Source organism: Sminthopsis crassicaudata, chromosome 3 (genome assembly GCF_048593235.1).
Source record: "Sminthopsis crassicaudata isolate SCR6 chromosome 3, ASM4859323v1, whole genome shotgun sequence".
Taxonomy (NCBI): Eukaryota; Metazoa; Chordata; class Mammalia; order Dasyuromorphia; family Dasyuridae; genus Sminthopsis; species Sminthopsis crassicaudata.
In genome coordinates this window covers 648,991,468-649,018,566 of record NC_133619.1, presented here as the reverse complement: position 1 = coordinate 649,018,566, position 27,099 = coordinate 648,991,468, and the positions used below count along the sequence as shown (strand labels likewise).

Genomic DNA, 27,099 nt, shown 5'->3' with positions numbered 1-27,099 from the left:
TGTACACAGTAAAACGGGAAGAAAACTGTACATGAAAATTTGGATGGACAGCTTCCTTTCTAAGTATACATTCTATATAATTGCCTTTTACAATTTTACTTTTATAAAGATCCATATTCTTTCTTTCCTAATCCTCTTGCCTTCTTCTTTCCCTAACCCCCAAAGTGAGCAAAATGCAAGATCACATTGATCATGTTAAAAAATAAATCATGACTGTGTGACCCTGGGCAAGTCACTCCCAATTGAATCAGTCAATCAGTATATGAAAATCTATATATGAAAAAAAATGAATCAGACACTTCTTTTTCTTTGGGGTTAAGGTCTAGATTATTCTTAGCTTCTGTTTGATTTTTCACACACATACTCCCATCAAAAAAAATTTAAGATAAAACCATTGTAACAAGTATAGTCAAGCAAAGCAAATGTCAACGTTTGTCACCTTCAAAAATGTGTTCCTTCTCTATGTCTCGTGGTGGAGACACTTGTATATAGAAACACTTGTATAGTTCAGTGAAAAGATGAGCCAGGCCGTGGAGGGTTACCCAACACAGGCCGGTTATAATGCAGAATTTTGACAAAAAAAGGACCCACTGGAAAAGAAAATGGCTCACCAGTCCAGTGTTTTTGCCAAGAGAACCTCGTGGACGTTCTGAAATGATAAGAGATGAGCCCGTCAGGTTGGGGAAGAGCAGAGAAAATGACAGCAGTTCCACTGGATAAGTCTGATGATGAAAGCAAAAATTAATATTCAACAGGAAGCTGGAATGTAAGACAAAGGAACCATGGTAAGCTGGACATGATCAAACGAGAGGGAAAGACTTACCATCAGCAGCTTGGGCTTCAATGGACCAGAATGGGTGAATTTAGTTCTGATGATCGCTCTATTTACTACTGTGGGTACAAATCCTGTAGAAGGAATGGGGCAGCTCTCACAGTCAATCCAAGGATGAGGAAAGCAGTACTGGAGTGACAGAATGATGTCCGTCTGAGTCCAAGGCAGGGTGCTCAGTGTCTCAGCAATACAAATCTGTGCTCCAAACACTGATGCTGAGGAGATCAAAGTTTATAAATTCTATGAACCTGCAATATGGTCTAGAAATATGCCCCTCCCCTCCAAACCACGTTCATCTTTGGGGACTGGAAAGCTAAAGTAGGAAACCAAAAGATAATTGGAATAACAGGCAAGTCTAAACTGGGAGGACAAAATAAAAAGGGCAGAGACTAATAGAATTTTGTCCAGATAATTTATTGGTCATAGCAAACGCCTTAAAAACAAACAAACAAACCAAAAGGTAATTCTTAGTACATGGACATCACCAGATGGTCAATATTAAAATCAGATGGATGATATATTTTGCAGCCAGAGCTTGGAGAAGCTCTTGACAGGTAGTTAAAACAAGACCTGGATATGGCTCGGCCTCAGATCATGTGTTTCTTATTGCAAAATTCAGACTTAAAGGAAGTAGGGGAACCATCAGACTATGTAGTTGTGATTTAAATAACATCCTTTATGAATATGAAGATGATATATTTAAGAGATCTTATCTAATAATGATACTATAAACAAATTAGAAGAGTAAAGGATAGTCCACCTCTCAGATCCGTGAGAAAGGAATTTGTAGCCAAAGATTTAGAGTACATTATGAAATGCAAAATAGATAATTTTATGAAGTATTATATATATATCAATTACATATTATGTATTAAGATAATTATATTGATATGTTTATTTTAATTAATTTTATTAAGATTGTTATATATTATATTAAGGTGCTTATATAAATTTAAAAGTTTTTATACATACAAAAGTCATGCAGACAAGATTAGAAGGGAAATAGTAAGCTGGGGAAAACATTTACATCCAAGGCTTCTGATAAAGACCTCATTTCTAAAATTTACAGAGAATTGACTCAAATTTATAAGACTACAAGCCATTCTCCAATGGATAAATGGTCAAAGGATACAAACAGAAAATTATCTGATGAAGAAATTAAAAGTTTCTTGTCATATAAAATAATGCTCTAGATCACCATTGATCAGAGAAATCCAAATTAAGACAACTCTGAGCTATCACTACATCCCTCCCAGATTGGCTAAAATGACAGGAAATGAGGAATGAGGGATGTGAGAAACTGGGACACCAATGAATTGTTGGTGGATTTGTGAAATGAATCAATGACTCTGGAGTTCTGATGGGAAACTTCCCTCCCCCCAAAGGAAACAAGTCATAATAGCCCTTTTCAATTGCTCAAATGAATCTACCCATCTAGATTTTCCCAATATTTGCAGTTTTCTTGGTTTTGTTTGTACAGGGAATGCTTTTAAATCTTCCATTAGAAATCCATTTTCCCCTTTAGGATCATGCTGAGTAAAAGGTTATTGTTCTTTACAGTCTCACCCCTGTGGAGGTCTTGGGTAACCCCACTTTACTGTATCCAGACAGAAAGTCAAGTTCCCTCACACCCTGGAGGTTAAATTTCCCCTGTAAATCTACAGCCCACAGCATCTTTGCTGAACCCCTTTTGGGTCAGTCTTCCCCGGCATTCTACCTTGTCTCTTCCCCTTCCCTCCCCCTTATGTTTTTCCATATAGCTACCTCTTTTAGGTTAACTATGGTTTTAGCCTCCCAGTTAATGGCTTTCACCTTTTCTCTTTCTCAACATGCTCTCCCAAGTCTCTCTCCTTTGGCCAAGAGAATGGCCGAATCCCAATTATTTGGCACTGAACCTCAAACACGTCATCTGTGTGTGAATGGTAAACTTTGGGACCAAGTAGAACTCCTCACTCATTTCCATGCTTCCAGCAGAAGCAGGCATGAACATTTGTCCATCCTTCTGAGGGTTTACTTGTGTAAGCGGGTGCTTGTGACAACACGCCGACCCGCTCAGATCTGTACAACAGCATGGCTGTCATGTGGGTGGTGTAAAAACAAATTTTACTGAGAAATTCAGACTCACTGATCAATCCTGGAAGGATTTTATTTATTTTACATTCTTGCAAGAGCAGGTGCCTAGGCCAGTAAGCACATATTTGAAATTGCAAAAGGCATTTTTTTACTTCCTATCCTGAGAGCAAGTCCCCCCCCCCAAATTCCCAGCCAGCCAGCCAAGCATGTTGTCTGTCCTGGGAACAGGAATAAAAGCAAAAAGAAAGCTAGCCCCTGCCCTCAAAGAGCTTACATTCTTATGAGGGATGACAAAACAAGGAACCAGGGAAGGGAGCAAAGTCCAGAGGATTCCTTTTCAAATCTAACCCCCCATTCCCAATTACATCTTGTTCCAGGTCCCAGCCTCCTATTTCTTAAATGTCAATTTTCTATTTTGTTTCACTTCTCTTATTTGTCCAATTCAATTTTCAAAATTGTGGAAATTAAATTCCCATCCAATTCTCACAATGGGACTCCTTTGTGTTCCTGCCACAGAATGGTGACTAGTGTCTTAAACATAGCTGCTCTGCAAAGCACTGGAATTTGGTAAAATAGTTTGCAAGTATCCAATTTTATCCCCCAAACCCTGGGAGATAAGTGCTATTATCATCCTTACTTTGGAAATAAGAAAATGGAAGCAGTGGGATTTCCCTGGAATGATACAGCTAGTAAATTATGTGAGGTCCACACAGTGTATGCATTGTACTACCAAATCGGCCCAAGGGAAACTTCAGGATTTTTCCGAGGGCATTATGATCAACTTCATTCTTTTGAGGGAAGGTTCGGTTTTATATATTTCTCTTGTCTCTTTTAGATACCAAACCCTTATGAAATATGATAGTTTCTTCCCTTTTTGACCAATTATCTTTGGACAACTGGTAAAACCTAATTCTATGAATTCATTACGTCCACAAAGGCAAAACTATTTTTTTTTTTCATCTGTGTCCTTTTCTGATGAGCAGCTTGGTAGGTTATGATTGATGCAATCTCGAGTAATGTGAAATTTGATATGATACAAATTGCAAAATACCAACTGCATTTAGTGGATCAAAACCCAACTAACACGACAACGAGCTTGTCAAGGAATTTTAGCAGGCAGTCTGCACTTCCCTAAAGTTGTGGGGGGATATGTGCTGCTGCAAACCACATTACCAACAGTAGCACAGATTTTCTATTTTAGAAAGCCTTTAACAAAATGGGCAAAAGGGAGAATACTTCAGATGGAAACAATGCTAGCACACAATGAAGAGGTTTGTTCTTAACAGCAGAACAAAAATTTGATGTAATTGAATAGCAATTAACAGTCATAGTAAGTCTAAATAAGACGCAGATAATAAAGTATACATACATGAAAGAAAATAGTAAATGAAATAAAAAAGGTCAAGATTTTGTGGGTTTTAAGAAATTCTCAATAACTGCCAAGAATATAACTGCTGGAGTGATAGAAATGGATCTCATTCCGGCACATCTTCAGCAGAGCAGCCTTTCAGATCAAAGCCTTTTAAAGACAGTGACAAAAAGTGGAATTGAAAGGGAGGGCCAAGAAACTTTTTACTGCAGAATAAGTTCAACTCAATGTTAAATGATTAGAGTGGTGACCAGTGATGCCAAAGCTAAAAATTCTGATGTTCTGAAGAGAATCATTGAAGGTGTTTGCACTGATCCACAACAAATTAATATGGATGACACAGGCTTATTCTGGAAAAGGATATGGGCGTATTTCCGAGACAGGAAAAAAACCCTAGATTAAAAGTATCTAAGGATCACCTAATACTTTTGTTGAGAGGTAATGCAGATAGGGACTTATAATCAAAACCAATCCTTGTGCTATGAAGGGCTTCCAGTTCATTGCCAGTGAAATTAGAAATCCTAGGTGACTACAGCTGTTTCCAAAGACTGTTTTTGAAGTTAGGCAAATGAGATGTGAAAAAAGCTCTTTGCATTTATCAGCATATGCATGAAGAGTTAAAGAGAAGGTAGATCAGTCTATGCTAGCAAAATATTTTTAAAATGATGACATTTTTGTCATATCCTGAGCATAAGCTTGCCTTTAGGCATATTTAGTAATATTTAAAATTTATTTTCTATAACCTATTACTTTGTAATAAAAGAATCCAAAATACATTTTCCTTGCTATATTACATTAATAAAGAAGATCAAAACTTTTTTTTCATTGCATATTTCCATTGGGTTGGAACCAATGAATGTATTTTATACATATCTTTGAAGAGTGTGAATCTGTGTGTGACGACTACATGGGATTTATTATTTGCACTAACCAGGATCTAGCTATACTGCTAGCATGGTGAGTATTTGAGTAGCATGTGGTAGGCACTTAAGAAATGCCTGTTGATACAAAGCAATGGTAACATTCACTCCCACAGTGGGGGCCTTCTGGCACTTCTCTCATTGCTAGAAAATACACTGTTAACTTGATACTGGCTGAATTTTCATATGAGCATAGCTCAAACGCTGGAAGGGACCTCAGAGAACATGTATGGACCACCACTTCTTTTTTTACATCTGACTAAAGGAAGTCTCAACAAGGTCACACTTGGGATAAGTGGGTGACATGATTAGAGCCTGGGTCTCCATACTTCAAATCTAGCACCATATTACCTACCTCTCTTGATTCACAGAATCCCTTTAGTTCAAGTAGTAGGCAAGAAGGAATTAACTAGGTTCAGCACCTCCATCTCCCCTTGGAAAGAAGTTTCCTCTCTGACCCGCATGCAGTTACAAATACATATTGTTCTTCCTAAGTACCACCAGCATCACTATATTCAATTTATTCCGAGGGATTATCATTGCACTGTAGATGGGCTCTTCTTGGAGCCCATGTAGCTGAATTTCCATCATTATTTTAATCTTTATCAAGGAGTCTGTTTTGTTTGCCTACAGGCAATAGTGCTTGCTCTCTAGAGAAATATTCAACATGTATAGCTTTTGTTTCCATAACAACCATGTTGAACAACATGGTTACCCGGACGATGACCTGTCACTATTTGAATACATTTTTTCCTACCTCCTTTCGGAAAGAAAAAGGTCTATACACAAAAGTTATGATGGTACTTTGAAAGTTGGTTGCACATTTCTTTAAGGACACTGAGCACAAAACTCAGCTTTCTATCAGCAACATCAGCTGTACTTTTGGGCTATTAAGATGCTTGCCTCAGTTTAGAGTTCTCTTGATCAAAGTATTAACCCCCCCTCTCCCCAGTATCATTTAGTGCTTTTATAGTCAAAGAATAATGCCTTCAGTAGCGGGTCACTTAGCACTTAGGTTCCAGCACTTGACTGCATTGCACAATTCCAACTTCTGCCATTTGGGTTCACAGGGCTCAGTTCTGAACTTTTGAACTAGTAACACTTTGCACAGAGCCCCATCATACAGTTGCTTCCACCAACCTGTCATCCAAGAAAAACCCTAGTCAAGGACAATTAGCTGTTCAGTTGTTTCAGTCATGTCCAACTCTTCATGACTCCATTAGGGTTTTCTTGGCAGAAAGACTAAGGCAAACAGGCTTAAGTGATTTGCCCGGGGTCACATAACTAATAAGTGTCTGGAGCTGGATTTGAATTTCAGTCTTCCCAAACCCAATCTATCCACTGCCATCACCTGGCTATTTGCGTACTGCATTCAACTATTGCATGTTCTCTGGAGGAAAATTCAGAACCACAGCTTCACTGAGGAGGTGCTTATTCTTTACTTATTGATTCAATGGGTTCTGGACTAATATCAGTCTGGAGGGCAGCTCTCTACCAGCTGTTACATTAAAGGGCTTTCCTGTAGCCTGAGTTTCTGATCACAACCCTTTCTATTGAAAGCTTCCCCCGTTCACTGGATTTTAAAAGGCGTTCTCTCCGTTTGAGTTCTTGGATGGCCCATGAGGACTCTCCAGGATCTTAGTTTTTTTTCCATTCGCTGCATGTTCTGTTCTCCCTATGACTATGACTACAACCTCTCCCTGATGGCTTCCTCATTCTTAGTACATTCACTCCAGCAGTAGTGATTAGATGATGTCCAATAATGATCTTAGGGCAATTTCCCACACTCGTTGCATATCAGGGTTTTGCTGCACAAGGCTTTCTGATAATAAGGCCTCTCAGGTGGCTGATGACACCTCTACATTTTAAGATGTTCCTTAAGCCTGGAGACTTTTCCAGATCTCTTCTATTCAAAGGGCTACATTCCAGTATGAGTTCTCTGATGTCTATTGAGGCTTCCTCTCTGGCTAAAGGCTTTTCCACATTTGCTACATTCAAAGGCTCTCGCTCCAGTATGAATTGTCTGGTGACTGATAAGGTGTCCTTTCTGACTGAAGTTTTTGCCACATTCATTGCATTCAAATGGTTTCCCTACAGTATGAATTCTCTGATGTCTTATAAGGTTCTGACTAGCACTGAAGGCTTTCCCACATTCATTACATTCAAAGGGCTTCCCCCCAGTATGAATTCTCTGATGTCTAATAAGGTTCTGCCTGTCATTGAAAGCTCTTCCACATTCATTACATTCAAAGGGTTTCACTCCAGTGTGAGTCCTCAGATGTCTAATGAGATTCTGCCTGTCATTGAAGGCTTTCCCACAGTCATTGCACTTGAAGGGTTTCACTCCAGTGTGGGTTCTCTGATGTCTGATAAGGGACTGCCTGTCATTGAAGGCTTTGCCACATTCGCTACATTTAAAGGGTTTCACTCCAGTGTGAGTTCTCTCATGGATAATAAAGTGTCCCTTCTGACTGAAGGCTTTCCCACATTCATTACAGGCAAAGGGTTTCACTCCAGTATGAGTTCTCTGATGGCTTTTAAGACAATCCTTCCGCATAAAAGCCTTTTCACATTCGTTACATTCAAAAGGTTTCACACCGGTATGAGTTCTCTCGTGTCTAATCAGGGTCTGCCTCTCATTGAAGGCTTTCCCACACACATTACATTCATAAGGCTTCACTCCAGTATGAATTTTCTGATGTCTAATAAGGTTGCGACTATCATTGAAGGCTTTTCCACATTCACCACATTCAAAAGGCTTTATTCCAATATGAGTTCTCTGATGGCTTTTAAGGTAGTGCTTCCGTCTGAAACCTTTCCCACATTCGTTACATTTAAAGGGTTTGATCCCAGTATGAGTTCCTTGATGGCTAACTAGATTTTCCCTCCAGCCAAAGACTTTTTCACACTCATTACATTTAAAGGGTTTCACTCCCGAATGTGTTCTCTCATGTCTAATAAGGGATTGCCTCTCATTGAAGGCTTTCCCACATTCATTACATTCAAAGGGTTTCACTCCAGTATGAATTTTCTGATGTCTAATTAGGTTCCGACTGTCATTGAAGGCTTTCCCACATTCATTACACTCAAAGGGTTTCATTCCAGTGTGAGTTCTCTGATGGCTTTTAAGGTAGTGCTTTCTTCTGAAGCCTTTCCCACATTCATCGCATTCAAAGAGTTTCTCTCTAGTGTGATGCTTCTCTCTAGGCTGAAGTTCAATAACATTTGCTCTTTTATCAAAGGCTTTTCCACAGTTGTTATATTCATACAGGTTTTCACTAGCACACACTCTATGACATTTGATGAGATCTGAGTGGTAATTGAAAGTTTTCCTGTCTGAATTATGTGTATCGAGTTTCTTCCCTGAGGTAACTGCATTTCGCTGAATTCTGTCAGAAAACGGTCTGAAATTCTTTCCCAGAGTATTATATTTATGAAGACTTTTTCCAATAGCAGCTCTCCATTGTGGGAAAAAAATGGGCCCCAGACTAAAATGTCTCACAAAGGAATTACTATCAAGGACATTTGCCTTACAAAACGTTCCTTTGTGAGTGGCTGTTAACTCCTGGGACTCTCCCTTCTTGGGACACTTCTGGCTCTCAAAGTTGACCTCACATCCCTCAGAGTCTCTTATGTTGAGGTACCAGGGATTGTCCTGTGGCCCTCTCTCTTTGGCCAATGCTTCCAGGTAAATATCCTCAGTCAGAATTGTCGTCTTGTTTTCGTAGCTAGTTTCCTGATTAAAAAAATCTGAAAAGAAATAAAAATGTGTCAGAGGATATTCTTTTCTCTCCTTTAGAACTTCTAAATTCTGGCTCTTCCATCAAGGAGAAAAATATTCAATATGAACTAGGTGAGATGAACATTGTTTTTTTTGTGTGTTTTTCTGAGGCTGGGGTTAAGTGACTTGCCCAGGATCACACAGCTAGGAAGTGTTAAGTATCTGAGAACAGATTTGAACTCGGGTCCTCCTGAATTCAGGGCTGGTGCTCTATTCACTGCGCCACCTAGCTGCCCCTTGAAATGAACATTGTAAAAGAGGAACTGAAGTGAAAGGTGAGGAGAAGGAGCCTATAGCTGTGAACAAAACAAATCACATTCTGGACTTGGCTCTTTTCAACAATGAGGTGATTCAAGGCAATTCCAAAAGATTTGTGATGGAAAGAGCCATCCGTGTCCAGAGAGGGGGTTTGGGGACTGAATGTACATCAAAGCACAATATATTCACATTTGTTGCTGTTTGCTTTTTTTTTTTCTTTTACTTTTCCCCCCTTTTGATCTGATTTTTCTCGTGTAGAATTTAGAAGAATTGCCCATGTTTAACCTATACTGGATTACTTGCTATCAAGGGAAGGGGGGAGGTGGGAAGTGAGGGAGAAATGGGAGAAATATTTGGAACACAAGGTTTTACAAGGATGAATGCTGAAAACTGTCTTTGCATTTAGTTTGAAAAATAAATAGCTATTATTTAAAAAATACATCACATTCCAATGTACTGAGAACACATATACAGTACTAAAAACAATGAGCTCAATGAAAAAGATTATCTTTGGATGGACACAATCATGGAAGCAAAATTGGCGCAGAGAATCACTGAAGTAGAAATCAATTTGTCATCTATGACTACCTATACCAAAATATTCCTGGAAGAATCATCTGCTTATTTGAAAACAACAAAAACTTGTGTGCATTGGCTGAAGAATGTCTGAATAATATATAGTATGTGAATTTAATTGTCAGGGATCTTATGCCACTAAAAACAAAAATGAAGCATTCAGAAAATATGGAATGAAATGAAGTGATGCAGAAGAAAGCAGAACAGCCCATAGTGACTATGACTCTGTGTCTAAAGGCAATAGTGACAGCAACAGACAGAAAAGAAAGTAACAAAAGTTGTTGAAAGCAAAGATGCGGTTCTGGGATGGGCTTAACGGTCAGCCAATAATGGAAGCTGTTCATGTGTTCAATCGTTTACCTCGTGGGCTTTTCATTTTTCTGGGTTTCTTTCCTACACTCTATGCATATATTGAATAGCTATAAGTCATCACTTTGCTTTAGTTTTATTATTCCCTCTTGCTTGTTCGTCAACCATCAATTCCCTTCATCCTGCCTCTCCTTACCTCTGCTGTCTCACCCACTTTTCCCAATTAACATTTCCTTGTGATAGTAAATAGTGACTGTAGCAGGAGGGAAAAGGAGGGAAGAAACATTAAGTGCTTAATAAGAGCTAAGCATTTTACAAGTATTTCCTCTTTTGATACAACAATGTGGAAGGGTAGTTGTTATCCTTATTATACAGTTGAGGAAACTGAGGCAGACCACTGTTCAGTGACTTGCCCGGCATCATATAGCTAGTAAGTGTCAGAGGCCAGATCTAAACTCAGTCTTCCGAATCCAGCCCAGTGTTTTCCTACTGTACCACTTAGCTGCACACCACATAACAAACTCTTCCAAGGGAGGATTTAGGTTCCCTCATCAGTTATCTCACACTAAGATCTTTCATTATAATTCATCAGGGTTTGACATTCTTGAAATATGCTTACAATTTAAAGAGTGCAGTCACCGTGTGTCTTGTTTTCTTGGCCCTTTCTTCCTTCTGCAATAATTCTTAAGTCACTCCCCATTTCTCTGATGTCTGTGTATTTGCCTTTCCTTGGAACAAAATAATACCAGATGGCATCCCCATACCATAGCTGCACCAGTCGTTCTCTCACCAATGGGCTTCCCAGAACTTTGTTACCCAAAAATGTGCCAGCACTACTCTATTTTATAGAAGACACCTGTCTTTTGGTCTGGGTTGATTGAGAGTTGCCATTGGTTTAGTGAATTTCCTCAAATAACTCCATTCTCTTTTCCAATCTCACCAACCACCTATTAGTATTCCTATCTGTCTATCGTCCCTTTAACATTGACTGTTTTCAACATCTTTATTATCTTTGTTGTTAGGTTCTTACTAAGTGCTAAGTTGGTACTTAACAATTCTTTAGTTCTGGTCTTTACTAGGAGTTTAACCCCTTTGAACTCCTGGGGAGGAGCTTGCATGCTTAGGAGGAGCAAATTCATTGGTTGAAGTAATTTTTCCCAGAAGCCCTTGCCTTATCCCATGCCCATTCTCTGGAAGGATAAAAGAGGGCAGCACTTCAGAGACTGAGAATCTCTTGTCTGGGCCAGACTTGAGGCGGCTCTCCAGAGGAAGAAGTCGTCACTACTCTGGACCAGAGTTGGCGGCAACTGTCTGGAGACAATGGTTCTCTACAGGAAGAAGAATCTGTCCGAGAGATTTGAGTTGACACAGCAGATCTCCTCCCAGAGAGCGATCAGCAGTCTCTGGAGACGATAGCACATTACACTTTGTCAACTGTTTCAACTATTGGGTGTGAGATGAAACTTTGTAGATTTCTCTTATTAGTGGCTGGGAAAGTTTTGACAAGCTGGTTGATCATTTGCATTTCTTCAGTAAACTAGAAATCACACAACTGCTTTCGAGAATTGGTGTTCTGTCTCCTACACACACATTCACACCCGTATATGTGGATGATAGGAGATTTTTATCAGAGTATCTTATTTATTTTCCCCAGTGAGAATCTCTTCTCTCCCAGCTGTATTAATTTTTTATTTTTTGTTTTTAATTTTTAAAAGCTTTTTAATTTTATATAATCCAAAACTCACTCTTATAATTTTATGACACCCTCTACTTGCTTAAAAAACTATTCCCCCTAGGGGCAATTAGTTTGTGTAGTGGATAGAGCACCAGCACATCTTACTCGACATATCATAATGAGGTAAAAAATATAGGAGGAAAATAAAAAGATAAGTGACCTCAACATTAAAGATTACATCATAGAATACTTAGAAGAGAACTAGATCAGCTAAGTTTTATTACTATAGCCAAGAAGAGGATTCTCAGTCAAAAGCAATCATAAAGTTAGATAATTTTGATTTCAAAAAATTAAAAAGCATTTTTCACTAACTAAACTCAACAAAGGAAATTCTGGAAGAAAGTCAACTAGGGGGGAAAAACCCTTTGCATTAAATATTTCTGATAAGAATTTGGTACCCAATATATGGAGTACTAAGAGAAACAAATGATTCATAGCAAGAATCATTCCCCCAAAGATAAGCAGTCAAAAGATAAGAAGATTGTAAACAAGTAGCAATCATGAAAGGCTTGTCCAAATCACTAATGGCCATTTCAAAACAATCTGAGGTTTCACCTCGCCTTCAGCAGATTGGCAAAGAGAGCAAAAGGTGAAAATAATCAGTGGTGAAAAAGCTGTGAAATTTTAAGTACAATCATGTGGGGGATGGAGCTGCAACTCTGAGGCACAATCTCAGTTACCCTCAGAATGCAACTAAAATGTCCATTGTAGAGATCTCAATAGGCAAACACGCCAAGGAGCTCAAAGACAGAAACTATGTTTGACTGAGGTAAAAGGTAAAAATGACACAAGTCAAAATTGCCTCAGTTGTAACAGAAGAGGTTGGGAAAGGGGACCACGGAGATGGACAGTGACAGACACTGTCTGCTGCTTCAGTAGACTGTGTTTCAGACCAGGAGGAGATGAGGGAACAAGGCTATTCAGCAAGGAAAAAGGAACGAAGGGGAGCACTCCAGAGGTGCTCTGCCAGGCAGAGAGGGAGGAGCCTGCCTTTTGGTCGAACTCGTTTGTTTTGGAAGCTGGGGCTCCACGATCAAAGTCTTTATTTCCCCCAGCCAATTTGGTCCCAATGCCAATTTTAATAACACATGAGGAAAATCTAGCCCAGCTTAAGCTCTGACGTTCTCCCAAAGTTGCTGTGAGTGTTAAATCAGATATTTATAAAATGCTTTGCAAACTTAAAAGTGTTACATAAAAGTTAGCCACTGTTGCTGCTTTTATTGTCATTGTTCCATCAGCCCCTGTCACTCACTCACCTGAGGAAGGGCCATTTGGGAATTCTCCCTCAGGTATCCACGGCACTTCTTTCTCCAACTGGGAAATGACATCTGGTTTGGAAACGGAAAGTCCTGATTATGGAGAGAGAAATGGGAAGGACTGGGATCAGCGGACCTTTCTGATTTTAGGTTTTAGCCTTTCTGATTTTAGGGAAAAAGGGATGCTAGAAGGGACAGGGGATGGAAGAAAAGACCTCAGATTTTTCTCATCCTAGAGTGGATCACTAATCTGATTTGGACTCAGAAGGAAAATGAGTTCATTTGACCCAAAGCCCACAAAGACAGCCAGATCTTTTCATGTCTCCTGTCAGGTGACGTTACCAAGTTTTTCTTTTCACGTGAAGAAAGCTAGAGCCTCAGGGCCAGTCCAAACTTTGGGATTTCTACCTGGAGAAAGCAGAGACTTTGCCCCTGGGAAAAATGACAAAAAAAGTCTCAAGACTCCCGTGAGTTTTGGCCCACCGTAGCTATCATATGGGTGAATATTGCTGTCTCCCGGGCAAAAAGTCAGGGTAGCCCTCCGAGACTGGCAGTCAGCCGGTGAGTCACAGGGAGCTGTCCTTCCTTACCCACAGACACCAGGTTCTCATAGGTTTCCAGCGTCACCTCTCTGTACAGCTGCCTCTGAGCAGGGGTCAGCCAGCTCCACTCCTCTGACGAGAAGTCCACGGCCACGTCTCTGAATGTCACTGGATGCTGAAATGGCAAATACTTTCCTGCTCAACTGGGGATGGGCCCCCTCAGTCCAGGAGGGCAGGACACAGAAGGAGCTCTGCCAATGTTGGGTATTCCAGGCTCTCAAGAGAGGTGGGAGAGGGCAAGAGAAGAGAGGGGGCTCGGGCAGACTGAAACGGCAACCATGAAACTGCTCTGGAGACGAGAAAGTCCAGCTGATGGATGGAGTGGGGAGCGGTAAAATGAGGTAAGCAGAGAGCCGGCACAGCCGACTGTGGAAGCGGGGCTGGCTGCAGCCCTTGGCTGGGCAGGGGCCCAGAAGGACTGCCACATTCCAGAGCTCCAGAGGGAGACCCAAGTCTTTGGGGAGAGCCAGCCCAGGCTGTGGCCCTTGGACTGGGCAGGGCCCCAGAAGGACTACCACGCTCCAGAGCTCTGGAGGGAAACCCAGAGGTACAGAGAAATGTCCTCAAAAGGAACATCCTCAAAGGGGGGAGAAAGGACCTGGAGTGGCCAGAAACTGAACCCTGGTTAGGAAGGTGGTGAGTGGAGGATGTCCCCTCGAAAAGAAGGGGAAGAACAAGGAAGAAGCCTCACCTGGGAATGGCACAGCTCCTCAAAGAGAGACCGTGCCCAGAGTCCGAACAAGAGGCAGCCTAGTAATGGATGAGTGGGGTCTCTAGTCCTCCAGCCATCAAACACCCAGATGAATCCCAGAGAATCCCTTCTAGGACTTCCATTTGCACTCCCATGGAAGGAGACTCAAGGGGACGGCTCAATCTGGACCAGGGGGACCCAACAAGGTGCTCCTCTTGGCTGCCCCATCAAAGGCTGGGGATGGAGGGACAGAAGTTATCAGCTCTCTGGGAAGTTGGCGCCGGAGAAGGGGACCCCGGCCAAAGGAAGTGACAGATCTCCGGCTAGGGATGAGGTGGGGAGACCTCCCAATGACTGGCATGAATATGGTTATTAAGCTTACAGCAACACTAAAGGTGTCAGAGGTCACCGAGAAGCCAACCTCTTCCACAAAAAGCCCTAAAAGCATTAGAAAGTTGTCCCCCTAAAATCAAAGCAATCTAGAAAGCCTCTGCACTAAGCCTTCCATCGAGACCATCAATGTCCCAAAATGGGGCCACGAGGATTTGGGGGGCAGGTATGGAACCAGCCACATCAGGGAGAGCAGCAAGTGGACCTAGGTGGACCAGGGCCGGCCAGGACTGGGAACGCCAGCTCCCCTAGCCTGGGACTGGAAGCTGGCTTCTGGCCCTTCTAGGTCAATGTCCATGGGAACTAGACCTGGCCATGTCCTCCTCTGAGCCACAACAGGAGGTAGGGCCAATTCACCAGCTGGGCACAGAGACCAGGGAAGACCCCCGAAATCCTCTTGGGGCCCAGAGCAGCAGGCAAACCTTCTGACTGGAGGAACTTATTCAGAGAATGGGACTGACCCCACAGACCATGGAGATCAAGCTGTAAAGGGGGATAAGCTCAGAGGCAAGACTGCAGGAGTCAGGCTAAAATCAAGGCTGATTAACAAAAGAAAATGCCCAACACAAATATCAGAGGCTAAGAAAAGTCCAAGAAGGGATCTCAGAAGGGAGGGACCCAGCAGCAGCTACAACAAGAGAAGTCATGGCACAGCCACAAGGGCGACTGGAGCAGCTAGAAGAAATCGCCCCACGGAGAAAGCAATGAATCACAAATGAAATGAGAGTTTGGGAGGAAAAAAAAAGAATCAATGGGATAAAAAAAGTGGTGGATGGCCTTACCAAGGAGTCGGCCCCCTGAAAAAGGACGGCAAACAACCGAAGGACTCCACAGGGCAAGAAGCAGCATGAAAATAAAATCAAAAGATTGAAAAATAAAGCAGAAGAAAAGTTAAGATGCTTTCCATCAAAAACAAGGGCCTGAAAAATAACTGGAGAGAGATCATTTAAGAATCATCGAATTTGATCATCTTGATAAGAGTGGGAGGTTTTCCTTCTATAATTTCTTTTTATAAATAGTATTTTATTGTTTCCAATTATATATACAATTAATTTCAACTTTCATTTTTTGGGGAGGGGCAAGGCAATTGGGGTTAAGTGACTTGCCCAGCATCACACAGCTAGGTAGTGTTAAGTGTCTGAGACTGGATTTGAACTCAAGTCCTCCTGACTTGTTATCTAGCTGCCTCTTAACATCCATTTTTTATAAGATTTGAGATGCTTACTTCCAGTTGATCGATGATGGACAGAAACAACTACACCCAGAGAAGGAACACTGGGAAGTGAATCTAAATTGTTAGCACTACTGTCTATCTACCCAGGGTATTTATATCTTCGGAATCTAATACTTAACATGCAACAAGAAAATTGGATTTACACACATATGTTGTATCTAAGTTATACTGTAACACATTTAATATGTATGGGATTGCCTGTCATCTAGGGGAGGGAGGGGAAAATTTGGAAAAGTGAATACAAGGGATAATGTTATAAAAAAATTACTCATGCATATATACTGTCAAAAAAATTATAAAATTAAAAAAAAAAAAAAAAAGATTTGGAGTTGCAAATTTTCCCCTTCCACTCTTCTCTCCCCCCCACCCAGGATAAGCAATCTGATAAGAGGTATACCTGTGTAATCAGGTTAAACACGTTCCCACATTAGTCATATTGAGAAGGAAGAAACAAAAGGGGGAAAAATGAAAAAGCAAAGTGAAAATAGTATTCTTCGATCGGCATAGTTCTTTCTCTGGATGTGGTCGGCATTTTCCATCTCTTGGAATTGTCTTAGATCATTGTATTCCTGAGAGAAGCTTAGTCTATCGAAGCTGATCAGTTGTCGTTACTGTGGACAGTGTTCTCCTGGTTCTGCTTGCCTCCCTTAGCGTCAGTTCACATAAGTCTTTCCAGGCTTTTCTGAAATCAGCCTATTTATCATTTCTTTTAGCGCAAAAGTATTCCATTACATTCACATACCACAATTTGTTCAGCCATTCCCCAACTGATGAACATCCCCTCAATTTCCAATTCTTTGCCATCACAAAGAGTTGCTAAAAATAGTTTTCTCTATGGAGGTCCTTTTCCCTTTTTTATAATCAATTTCTTTGGAATACAGACCACAGTCATGTAAAGAGCCAGAACTAAGCAAATGCACTTGGATAATGGAGCACGTGAGACTAACTGCCAATCGGACAATTCTCTATTAACATGTTTGGAGCTTTTCCCTCCCCAACTATTCAGTGCTGGCTGGATCGGTGGGTGTGGACAAAGGAGGGGAAGTGACATGAGTGGGTGAAGTAGGAGAAAATTGAGGCATTCTCCTGGTGGTGGAGAGAGAGGAAGGAGGTGTGGAAATTGCTAGATCTAAACCCCTGACCAAGACCACAAATGACCAAGAATAAAGACTTTTGATTATCCTGACTCTGGCTGATTCTGGGAAGACAGAGTTCCAACAGACCACTACTAGTATTGCTGGATCAAAGGGTGTAACGTGCTGTCGTTTCCAGAAACTGCCCATTGCTCTGGTCTAGAGGAGAGACTTCTTCTTCCTCCGGAGAGCCGCCTTAAGTCTGGCCCAGACAAGACTCTCAGTCTCTTGAAGTGCAGCCTTCTTTTATCCTCCCAGAGAATGGGCGTGGGGTAACGCAAGGGCTTCTGGGAAAAATTACTTCAACCAATGAACTTGCTCCTCCTAAGTATGCAAGCTCCTCCCCAGGAGTTCAAAGGGGTTAAACTCCCAGTAAAGGCTGGAACTAGATAATAGTCAAGTACCTACCGACTTAGCACTTAGTAAGAACCTAACAAAAGGGTATGCAGTGATTCCACTTTGGACAGAGATCCAAATTGTTCTCCTGAATGGTTAGGTCAGTTCACAACTCCCCAGTTTTCCCACATCTTCTCCAACATTATCATTTTCCTTTTCTGTTATATTGGCCAATCTGATAGGCATGGTACCTTAAAGAGTTGTTTTTAATTTGCATTTCTCTCATCACTAGTGATTTAGGCTAACTTTTAATATCACTACAGATAGTTTTAACTGCTTTTATCTGAAAAATACCTGTTCATATCTTTCAACCATTTATAATTATAGAGAATGACTTGTAGTCTTATACATTTGACTCAGTTCTCTGTTTATGAGAAATGAAGCCTTTATCAGCAACACTTGTTGTAAAAATTGTTCCCAGCTTTCTGTTTTCCTTTTAACCGTGGTCAAGATGGTTCTGTTTGTGCAATTTCTAAAAATTTAATGTAATAAAAATTATCCTACATTTAATTTTTTCAACATAAAAGTATTTTTTTCTCTTGACGTACAAAAAGACTTCTATCAATTATTTCCTTTGCAGCCCAAAAATAGAAAGAAAGGAGTGCTCTGTTTTCGGGGAATGGTGAAACAGATGATGGTACATAAAATATAATCGATGTGAGGAATCATAAAAACATGATGGAATAGGCAGTTTTATAGGAGATAAGGAAGCCCTCTATAAAGTGATGAGTGAAATGAGCAGAAGAGAACAATTTATAAAATAACCACAATATTATAAAGGAAACCAGTTTGAAAAACCTTCAGAGCTCTGATTAGTCAAGACCGCAAGAAGTCATGTTTCCAGACAGAGGATGAAGCATGCTATCCCCTGCTGCTGTAGTTGTGGCCAAAGGAAGAATTTTTGTTGGACTGTGCATTTTTGTCATGCATCATATTTATATATTTTCTTTTTCTTTTTAATTCTTCAACTGGCTAAAAGTTGGAGGAAGTGATGATAAGTTCTCATTTGAAAAAAAGAAAAAGAATTGGCCAAACTCTCGGAATACCATGGCTAAATCAAAAACCTGGAAACCACTCAACAATGACCATTAGTGAACATTTATGAAGCTTTGTGCTAGCTCAGGGGTCAGGCTGGTCTGGCAGCCCCCAAAGCTAATGCCCCCTTGGAGTGCATGGGAAGACCCATTGTTCCTGGATTGGGGGGTGCTGGATTTGCTGAAATAATGGTAAACCAGAATGTCCCAAGCAAGGTGGCCAGGATGCTCAGGAGCAGAGTCCATGGCCCACAAAGATCCTCTGAAAGGAATGACTCGAGTCTGCTGAAAAGGGGGCCTAGGAGCATGTGCCAGCCATGTTCAAGTTCAAGTACGGAAAAGGAGTTAAACAAATCCTCTCTGGTCCTGCTCAAAAGCGTTGAATGAGTTGCATGACACAGGGATGCGTTCTGAACAACTAGAGACCTCTGGCAGCCTCAGGAGGCTGGGAGTTCTCCTTCCCAGGGGCCATCAAGCAGAGGAGGGATGGAAGCAGCTTCAGTACTTAATTGGTTATCCCCATCCTGTTCTGCCCCCGGGGATCCCCTTCAAGGCGAAGCCTTCACTCTGGGCTTCCTCTAGCAGGGCTCTCTACCATGATGAGGAGGTCATTACTGATCACATTCCCACCTGGAAACGAGCCCCAAGAAACTGGTCCAAGGACAGATGACTGGGGGTCAGACTCAATGCAGAGACCTCTTATCGGGCTAAATGCAAGCCGGCTGCGGGGGGGGGGGGGGAGGGGGCACCCTCTAGTGCCCACCACAATGGCAGAGTTGGGCCCACATGTGGGGGGGGGGCAAGCTGGGAGGAGGGAAGGGAAGGGGCTCTAACTCACCTGGAAGGTGGCTGTCCGCAGCCCAGAAGTCGCTTCTCCCTCCATGCTCCTGCCCTGAGGAGGGCACAGTCTTGGGAAGCGCAAACTGTGAGACAAAAACCAGGGTGAGACACACTGGCTCCCAAACAAGGTCCCCCTGACCCTCTCCTGGTGGTGCCCTCACCACCCTCACCAGCTCTGTCCACCTCTGCCTGTCTGCCGGACTTCCTGAAGGCCCCCTTCGATCCTCTTCTGCCTCCCCGATGACTCCCTCCAGACCAAACTTGCCCTTCACTCACCCCACAAGATGAAATCAAGCAGGTAGCACCTGTGGGGGCCGTCTTGGCCTCCCTCTGTGTCTTCCTTGTCCCACTTTTCCTTCCCCACCTCCGGACTTCTGCCTCCTCCCACCCTCTGTGCAGGACGGCCTGGGGAGGAAGCCGCCGAACCCTGGAAAGCTCCCAGCCTCTGAGGGGCCATTTCGGGGCCCGCCATTACAAGGCAGCTTCTCCTTTGGGGGAATGGGAGCGCCGCCTGTCTCTGGGTCCTAAACACTTAACATGGCACGGAAGAGTGACGAGTATTGGTCTGAGCTCCTCGGCAGCAGTCACGTTTGTCCTTGGGCCCGTTCCTTCCTCTCTATCCTTAGTTTGGAACAAAGAACACCCATCACTTTGCTTAAGGAACACGGCTGGGATCCCACTCTACCAGAACAGCGGGCCCAAGGCCAAAGCCGAGTGTGGCAGGGAGCATGTTAGACAGGGATTCCATGGGAGACCCGGCCGTGGGACAAGGGTCAGTGCGTCCAGACTCTCAGCAGCTGGAACGCTTCACGCTATCCCAGTCAACGGAGAAGCTGACCCTGGCAGCAGCGGGCCTCCAGAGCCTAGCACGGAGGGGTGGAGGTGAGAGTACTACAAGAGTTTAATGGTGGCGAGGGCTACCAGAGCCCAGCATGGAGGTGGCAGGAAAGGAGGGAGACTACCAGAGCCAGAAGGCAGGAGCAGCTTACTATGCGCCACCAATTGTGCTTAGTTTAGTCTGAGGACACAAAGGAGAACGTGAGGTCCTTGCCACTGAGGACATACACAAATACACAACGTGGGCTGTGTAAATGGAAGGCACTCTTGGAGGGAATGCGCTGGCAGGGGGGAGGGAGCCAAGAGCTCTAATGGAGTGAGTGAAGTCAGATGGAAGGGAGGGAAGACAATGTGGCTGAAGACGGACTTAGAAGACGGACAAGGGAGGAGAGGGGGAGCAGGCGGACAGAGGGAAAGGGGCAGAGCCAGCCCGGGAAGGGCTTTTAGGGCTAAGCCTTCTGCCGGGGCCGCTCCTATTCTCAGAGCACGCTGCCCTCCACTCTTTCCTCTTTGTCTTTTCAGGCTTGGCTCTGGAGATTCAGGGAGCACGGGAGTAAGCATGTACCCAGCGCTGACTCTGTGCCAGGCACTGTGCTGAGCACTTTAGAAATGGGGCCTAGGAGGGAATTTGGTGGGAAGCAGGGATCTGTGCCGGGCCCGGGGCTGTTTCCCGTGATCTGGATAAAGGTTCATCAAATATGTATGTGATGAAAAGGGAGGAAGAAGAGCTAATGCAGAAGCAAAGGAGTGTGGCTGGACCTCAAGTTTGATGGTACAGATGCAAAGTCTGGGTAGGAAAGTAACCAGTTTCCCAAGGAGACAGTCAGACAGAAAGGCTCAGCAGGATACGGACCCCGCAAGTCCCACAGAGGTTCCTGGCAGAATGCAGAGGGAACAGGGAAGTGAGAGCCTCCGACTTCCCCGGGAGCACTGGGGCCACCCTGAACTGAAGCATGTCCAGGAGAGAAAACCAGGATGTTGATGGGCCCTGAATTTCACAGGAAGATGGGGTAAAAGACCTAGGAATGCTTAGCCTGGAACTGCGAAGAGCCAGGGGAAACCTGAGAGAGGCGGCCTCTCCAAAATGTTCTTTCCTATCCTCCACAAGTCTCAAACCACCCTAATTTCCTCTCCATTCTCTCCTCCTGGAGAAGGACCTCCCCCCTAGGGGCCTCCCTTCCTCTCTGTCCCCACCACGTGGCCCCAAGCCCATCATTCCACCCAAAGTGCTCACCAAAATCCCAGTGGTGTCTCAGCTGGCAAAGCCAGTAGCCTGCATTCAGTCCTCATCCTCCTCGGCCTCCCTGAAGCCTGGGACATTGGGGTCACTCTCTCCCCATGTTTTCAGGCCCCTTCTCGCTCGTAGTTCTGCCTGTCAGAGCTGGGGATTCAGCCAGGTTTTCACCCGCTGACCACTGCTGGTCTCCCTCTGAACTACTTCACTCGGTCATCTCATCAGCTCCCGTGGATGCCACTGTCTCCTCTAGACAGATCCCCAGTTTCCGGCGGGACCACCTCCCTGACCCAAAGCTCACGTCTCCAGTACACTCCCAAGTGTCTCCAAATGGATGCCTCTTGGGCATCCCCGACTCCCCAAGCCCCAAACTCTGCCCTCCACACCCATGCTTGTTCCCAACTTCTCCGGGATGGTACAAGACCCAGGCTCCCAGCCAGCCGTCATCCTCGACTTCTTACTCCCTCTCAGCCCTCTACTGCCAATATGGGAGCAAGGCCCGTCCCTGGGTCTTCCAGACTCCACTTAGCTTCCAAACTGTTCTTCCTAAATCACAGATCTTACTACCTCATTCCCACCTTCCCCCTAATTCAATGAATTCTAGTGTCTCCTTATCACATCCAAGATCAAACAGGAAATCCTCTTCCTGGCATTCAAAGCCTTATATAACCTGGCCACCTTTCCAGCCTTTGCACACCTTCTTTACTTCCTTATTTTATTTTACAGATGAGAAAACTGAGTCCCAGGGTGATTTAAGGGACAGAAGGATGTAGCCTGACCCCACGGGCACAGCTCCTTCTGCCCTGACACTGCGGCGGAAGGCTTGCTAAGATCACAGAGCTGACTGGGTGACTTTCTCAGCATCCACTGGGATGAAGGAGACGAGCCCCCCCCCCCCAGTCCTGGCCTTGAGGCTGGTGGTCAAAGGGGCAGGGAAGGTGGAAGCAGTGCGGACCATCAGACGGGTCCTTCCAGGCCCCGGCCAGCTCTGAAGGGCACAGAAACTGCACATATACGCGTCAGATACTACACAGAGTGAGGTCATTTCAGGAAAAGTCAGGGAAAAAGAGCAAAGTCGGTGATGAAGAAAATGACAATGACCAACTCGGGAACATGTTTTCGAGGAGGAACCAGGGAGACCAGGCAAGTGGTTTCTCCTGGGCATCCCAGCTCTACAGTCAGCAGGACAAAGGGTCAGGGGGCCAGGCCCAGGAGGCTACTGGGAGTCAAGAGAGCAGACTGTGATGGGCTGGAGGTACAGGGTGAGACAGACACAGGCTGGGCGACACAATGGGCGCATATGGTTCTTGTCTCTTAAAATGAAAACTTCTTCTTTGTTATTGGGTAATTGGGGATCACTGGTGGTAACACTGAAAACGAAGGAAAGGCGAGAAGGGCGATTCGGTGAATCTCTATGACAGGTAGAAAGGAGGCAGGTTGGGCCCCGAATGATGGCATTGCCACGCTATAATTCAATTAGAAAGAGAAACAAAATGTACAAAGTGAAAAAATAAAAACAGAGTAAGAAAGTTTAGTGCTTTCCTATACTGTCTCTCTGTCATTACTCTTTGCATCTTGAACTATTCAGGTTTCTTGAACATATAAAAAAAGAAAATTTGCCTCACAACTAGAAAAAGAAGGAACTCTATGGCGGCGGCAGCAGCAGCAGCAGCAGCACGGAGTCTCCTAATCTAGAGGTCTCACCCATGGGAGTTGGCCGGAAGGAGGGAGAACCAGAGGAGCCCAATCCAGTGTGCAAGAGGAGCAGGCCCTCAGAATGGATGCTGGGCAGCCAGGCCTTTCCAGAATGGCCCATGTCCAGCGCAACGCCAGCAGCCAGCCTGCATGTGCTCACCAAGACCTTTGCCAGCTGGAGCCCGGGCCCCCATTATCTCGGGGGTACCTGCCACTCCCCAGTGGAATCTGGACATGAGGAAGACCCCAGGAAGTGTTGCTGTATCTGGAGGGTCTCATCAACTGTGGGCAGACGTCGTCAGAGCTCGAGAAGAGGCAAAGGGCCCAGTTAATGCAGGTCAGTTCTCGGAGTCTGCCAAATACGTGGGTCCCCTAGGGCTCCTTAAGGAAAGGGGGAGGGGGCTTCTCAGCCAGCCCAGCCAGAGAAAATGTCTGGCCTAAGACTTTCCTGGCATTTGCTTGCCACTACGGGCGATGTGGGAAGAATCATCTCTATAGTGATCACAGAGATCCAGTGACCTCTCTCATGGGAACATGGTTTCGAAGACTTAAAAGCAACTCATTTACAGCTGAGGAAACCGAGACCCAGCCCAGATAAGGGACTAGACTGCGGTCACAGGAGCGGCAGCCCCACGGCTTACCCAGGCTGCCTGGTCTCAGAGCTACTTTCTCCAGTACATCTCACTACGAAGGAGGTAGTGGATCCTGAAGGGGGAGAAGGCCATCAAGGGAGAACAGGAGGGGGACCGGGAGCAGAGGTTTGAAGAGCCACAGGGGCACTCATGCCCGAGATGGCTTAGAACGCCCAACATTCCAGACAACAGAAGCGCGTGCAGAAGATGAATGTGGCCAGTGAAGGCATGCAGGGTGAGGAAGTGAGGGCAGGGAGCCATGGGAGGGCCCAGCTTCAGTACTGCAGAGAAGAAGTCAGAAAGAGGGAGCAAGGGGAGATTGCAGAGATTGCAGAACTGCTCTAAATGGGCAGGGAGAGGCCCCTCCAAGTAGGAGGAAGGGCCCAACGCATGAGAGTTCACAGAGCAAGAGATCAAGCCTCACAGTTGAGCTGGGATACAGGGAATGTTCAGAGGAACAGTCTAGACTGAGCTCCAGCTCCTTAGATAAAGGACTGCGGCTCAGGGATTCTGTCTGGAAATCTCCATTTCTGGATTAGAGAACCTCCATCGACTCTAGAGTAGGATCGGAGAATAGAAAGAAAGGAAACTGACTCACCCTGTCCCATCAGTCAGGAACTCATCAGGAGCTAGTTCCTCCTCTCAGTTCACCAGGGAGGGCCGCACCATGTCCCAGAAAGCAAAGCTCGGAGAAAGGGACTCAGAGGAGGATCCCAGAATTCTAGGGCTCCAGAGGCTGGAAATCCTTCCTCCCACTCCCTCCTTCTCCCAAATATATGTGGAGTGGGGGGTGTCTCCCATCTTCTCTGTGGGGCAAGGAGGAACAAAAAAGACCCCAGTTCTCCCAGGAACAGGGAGAAGGGGGCTTCGCTGCCTGAGAATCCTCCTAGAGCCCTTGGGCAGAGCAGGATTCAAGAGCCAGGGCTGAGAAGCCAGAGCCCGCTTCTGGTCACCTATGTCTTCCTCAAATTAGGACATAAGGACATAGAGAGGTACAGGGAAATCCCAGGTGAGGAAATGCCCTCTAGCAATGCAGGTCTACACCTCCTCCCTCACTTCTACTTCTAGAAAACAGCCCCGAACACTGGAGAGTGGCCTATGTTACAAAGGCCGCGTGGGGCAGCTACTAGGCACGTGGGAGGGTAGAGGATCTTGGATTAGAAAGCCCAGACTTCAAATCTAGCCTCTGGCATTTCCTCCTGTGTGACCCTGGGCAAGTCACATAACCTGTTTGACTAAGAATGGAGGCAACCGCACTTACACCTAAGGATCCTTATTAAGATAAAATGATCTATTTGTAAACCTTAAATAGAAACGCCGCCTCTTTTATCATAATAACCAATGCAAGTGAACTAGTATTATACATTTATAATCATGTCACATGTTACACGTGACAATACTTTTTTTTTTTTATTATTATTATTACTATTAGTTTACTTAGAATCTTGTGTGTTTTGTTATTCAGATTCCTGGAGCCCTCCCACCGTCTTCCCTCCAAGTTGACAACAAGCTATGGAGAAATTTTGGGGTCCAGAACTGTCAACCAGTTTCCAAGGCACTGAATGAAACATGTCTTTATCACGCGCCTCTGGATTGGTTTGTTTGTTTTTTGTTTTTTTTTTTTCATTTTCTGCAAGAGCATGAGAAGCTGTCAAATGCTAAGATCTAGGAAAAGGACTCCCTGACTAATCGGCAAAAAGCCAAACAAGTGAACTTGGGGTGACAGCGCCTCTGCTTGAGAAGCAATGCCAGGTGTTTCCGTCAGTCACTCATCAGGGATTTCCAGTGCTTACTTTCTGCCAAGAGTTACTCTAAGTGCTGAGGCTACATAGAAAGGTGAAAAATGCAGTCTCCAAGTTAGAGGAATGCTAACAGTGCAGGGGGGGAGGAGGGAGAAAGGGCAAGAACGACATTCAGGGTGGGGCCGCTAGATGGCGCCACAGTACATAGAGCATCAAGAAGACAATTTCCTGAGTTCAAATCTGGCATCAGATACCATGTGACTTTGGGCAAGTCATTTAACCCTCATTTGCCTCAGTTTCTTCATCTGTAAAAGAAGCTAAAAGCAGGAAATGAGAAACCCCTTTGCCACGAAACCTCAAAAGGAGTCACAAAGAGTCAGATAGGACTGAACAACGAACGCAAGGCCGGCGCTTTCTCGCCATTAATCTCACTGTTCTAATTGCCCAGAAAACAATTGAAGGCCGCGCTTCCACAGTTGGCGGACTCTCCCGTGGCCGCCTCCGAGCCTGCCTCACCCTCCTGTCCGGAGGGTCTCCAGGTGGACAGACCGATGCGCTAGTTTTCCACACCGGGACCTGGCGAGCTGAGCTCCTCTCTCTAGCCCTCCTTCTCCGGAGAAGCAGCAGTCTCAGCCCCAGGGCTCGGGACACAAGCCGCAGATTTCGGGGCGATCCTCTGTGGGCGCAGTGCCCGAAGGGGCTTCTCCAGGGTGGGCTCGGACGCGGAGGTGAGAGAGACCCCACAACCTCGGTGCCCACTCCTGCAGGGGTGGCTGGAGCAGACCGCGAGGGCGCCGCCCGGAATTCGCTCAAAGTGAGCAGCGTCTCCGCAGAAAGCCCGTGCCCGCAAGCCGCAGGTAGCATCCCCCTGCCTCTCCCCGGCCAGCAAACGGCGGGCGGCGTCCTCCAGCCCCTCCCTCCCTCCCTCCCAGCCCAGTCTTCAAGGCGGGATGACCCCGTGGTTACTTGGGGTCTCTCGCCCCGTAGCCCCAAGCCTACCCTCCCGGCAGGAGCCCGGCAGGTCCGCACAAAACGCCTCCAAGGTCACAAGAATGGGGAAGGGGCACCAGGCTTGATCTTTCCTCCCTCTCCCCAGCACAGGCTTAGTTCCAAAAGTGCTTCGCCGCTCACCTCCCGCCTCCGCACTGCAGCCCGGGTGCCCCTTCAGCAACCTGCGAATACTCCATCCCAGCCTCCCTTTCGGACGCCCCCCCCGGCCCGGTAGTTTTCTTTCACCCGATCCGCCCACAAGGTCAAGGACCAGCCTCCGCGCATGCTCAGGTTTACCGCCATTTCCCCCAACCCCCCCCTCCCCGCTCCTCCCCGCTCCTCCCTGCTTCTCCCCGCTCCTCCCTGCTTCTCCCCGCTCCTCCCAGTCCCATAGCCGCCTAGAGTCCCTCGTAGAGACGGTTGGATTATCCAGACAACGCGCATGCTCCACCTGGTTTCCACAACCGTTCTCCCTCACGCCGCATCTAGGCCTGGTTGTTTCGTCAGTGCGCATGCTTCAGATGAACTCTACACTCAGCC

General features: G+C 45.1%; 1 protein-coding gene across 5 annotated transcripts; it reads right to left on the bottom strand.

Moving 5' to 3' along the window:
- Positions 1-2,953: 2,953 nt before the first annotated feature.
- LOC141565036 (uncharacterized) lies at positions 2,954-27,099 on the bottom strand. Of its 5 annotated transcripts, none has more exons than XM_074308036.1 (5): positions 27,011-27,099; positions 19,428-19,512; positions 13,700-13,826; positions 13,110-13,202; positions 2,954-8,944 (listed from the first exon to the last, which is right to left on the bottom strand). In XM_074308036.1, exons 2-5 carry the CDS (start codon positions 19,470-19,472, stop codon positions 7,113-7,115), a joined length of 2,097 nt encoding a protein of 698 aa, XP_074164137.1. In that variant the 5' UTR covers positions 19,473-19,512; positions 27,011-27,099; the 3' UTR covers positions 2,954-7,112. The 5 variants fall into 5 exon arrangements, with proteins under 5 accessions (XP_074164137.1, XP_074164136.1, XP_074164133.1 ...); XM_074308035.1 differs by having other exon boundaries at positions 13,737-13,826; XM_074308032.1 differs by lacking the exon at positions 27,011-27,099 and adding an exon at positions 21,501-26,971.

Bases quoted from the DNA above. Each gene is read 5' to 3' on its own strand.
- LOC141565036 (XM_074308032.1), bottom strand. From the start codon at position 21,586: ATGTCCCAGGCTTCAGGGAGGCCGAGGAGGATGAGGACTGAATGCAGG. The intron at 13,203-13,699 runs GTAAGGAAGGAC...CTCCATAATCAG, and splicing joins TGAGAACCTGGTGTCTGTGG to GACTTTCCGTTTCCAAACCA. The intron at 8,945-13,109 runs GTGAGTGAGTGA...ATTTCTTTTCAG, and splicing joins CCCAAATGGCCCTTCCTCAG to ATTTTTTTAATCAGGAAACT.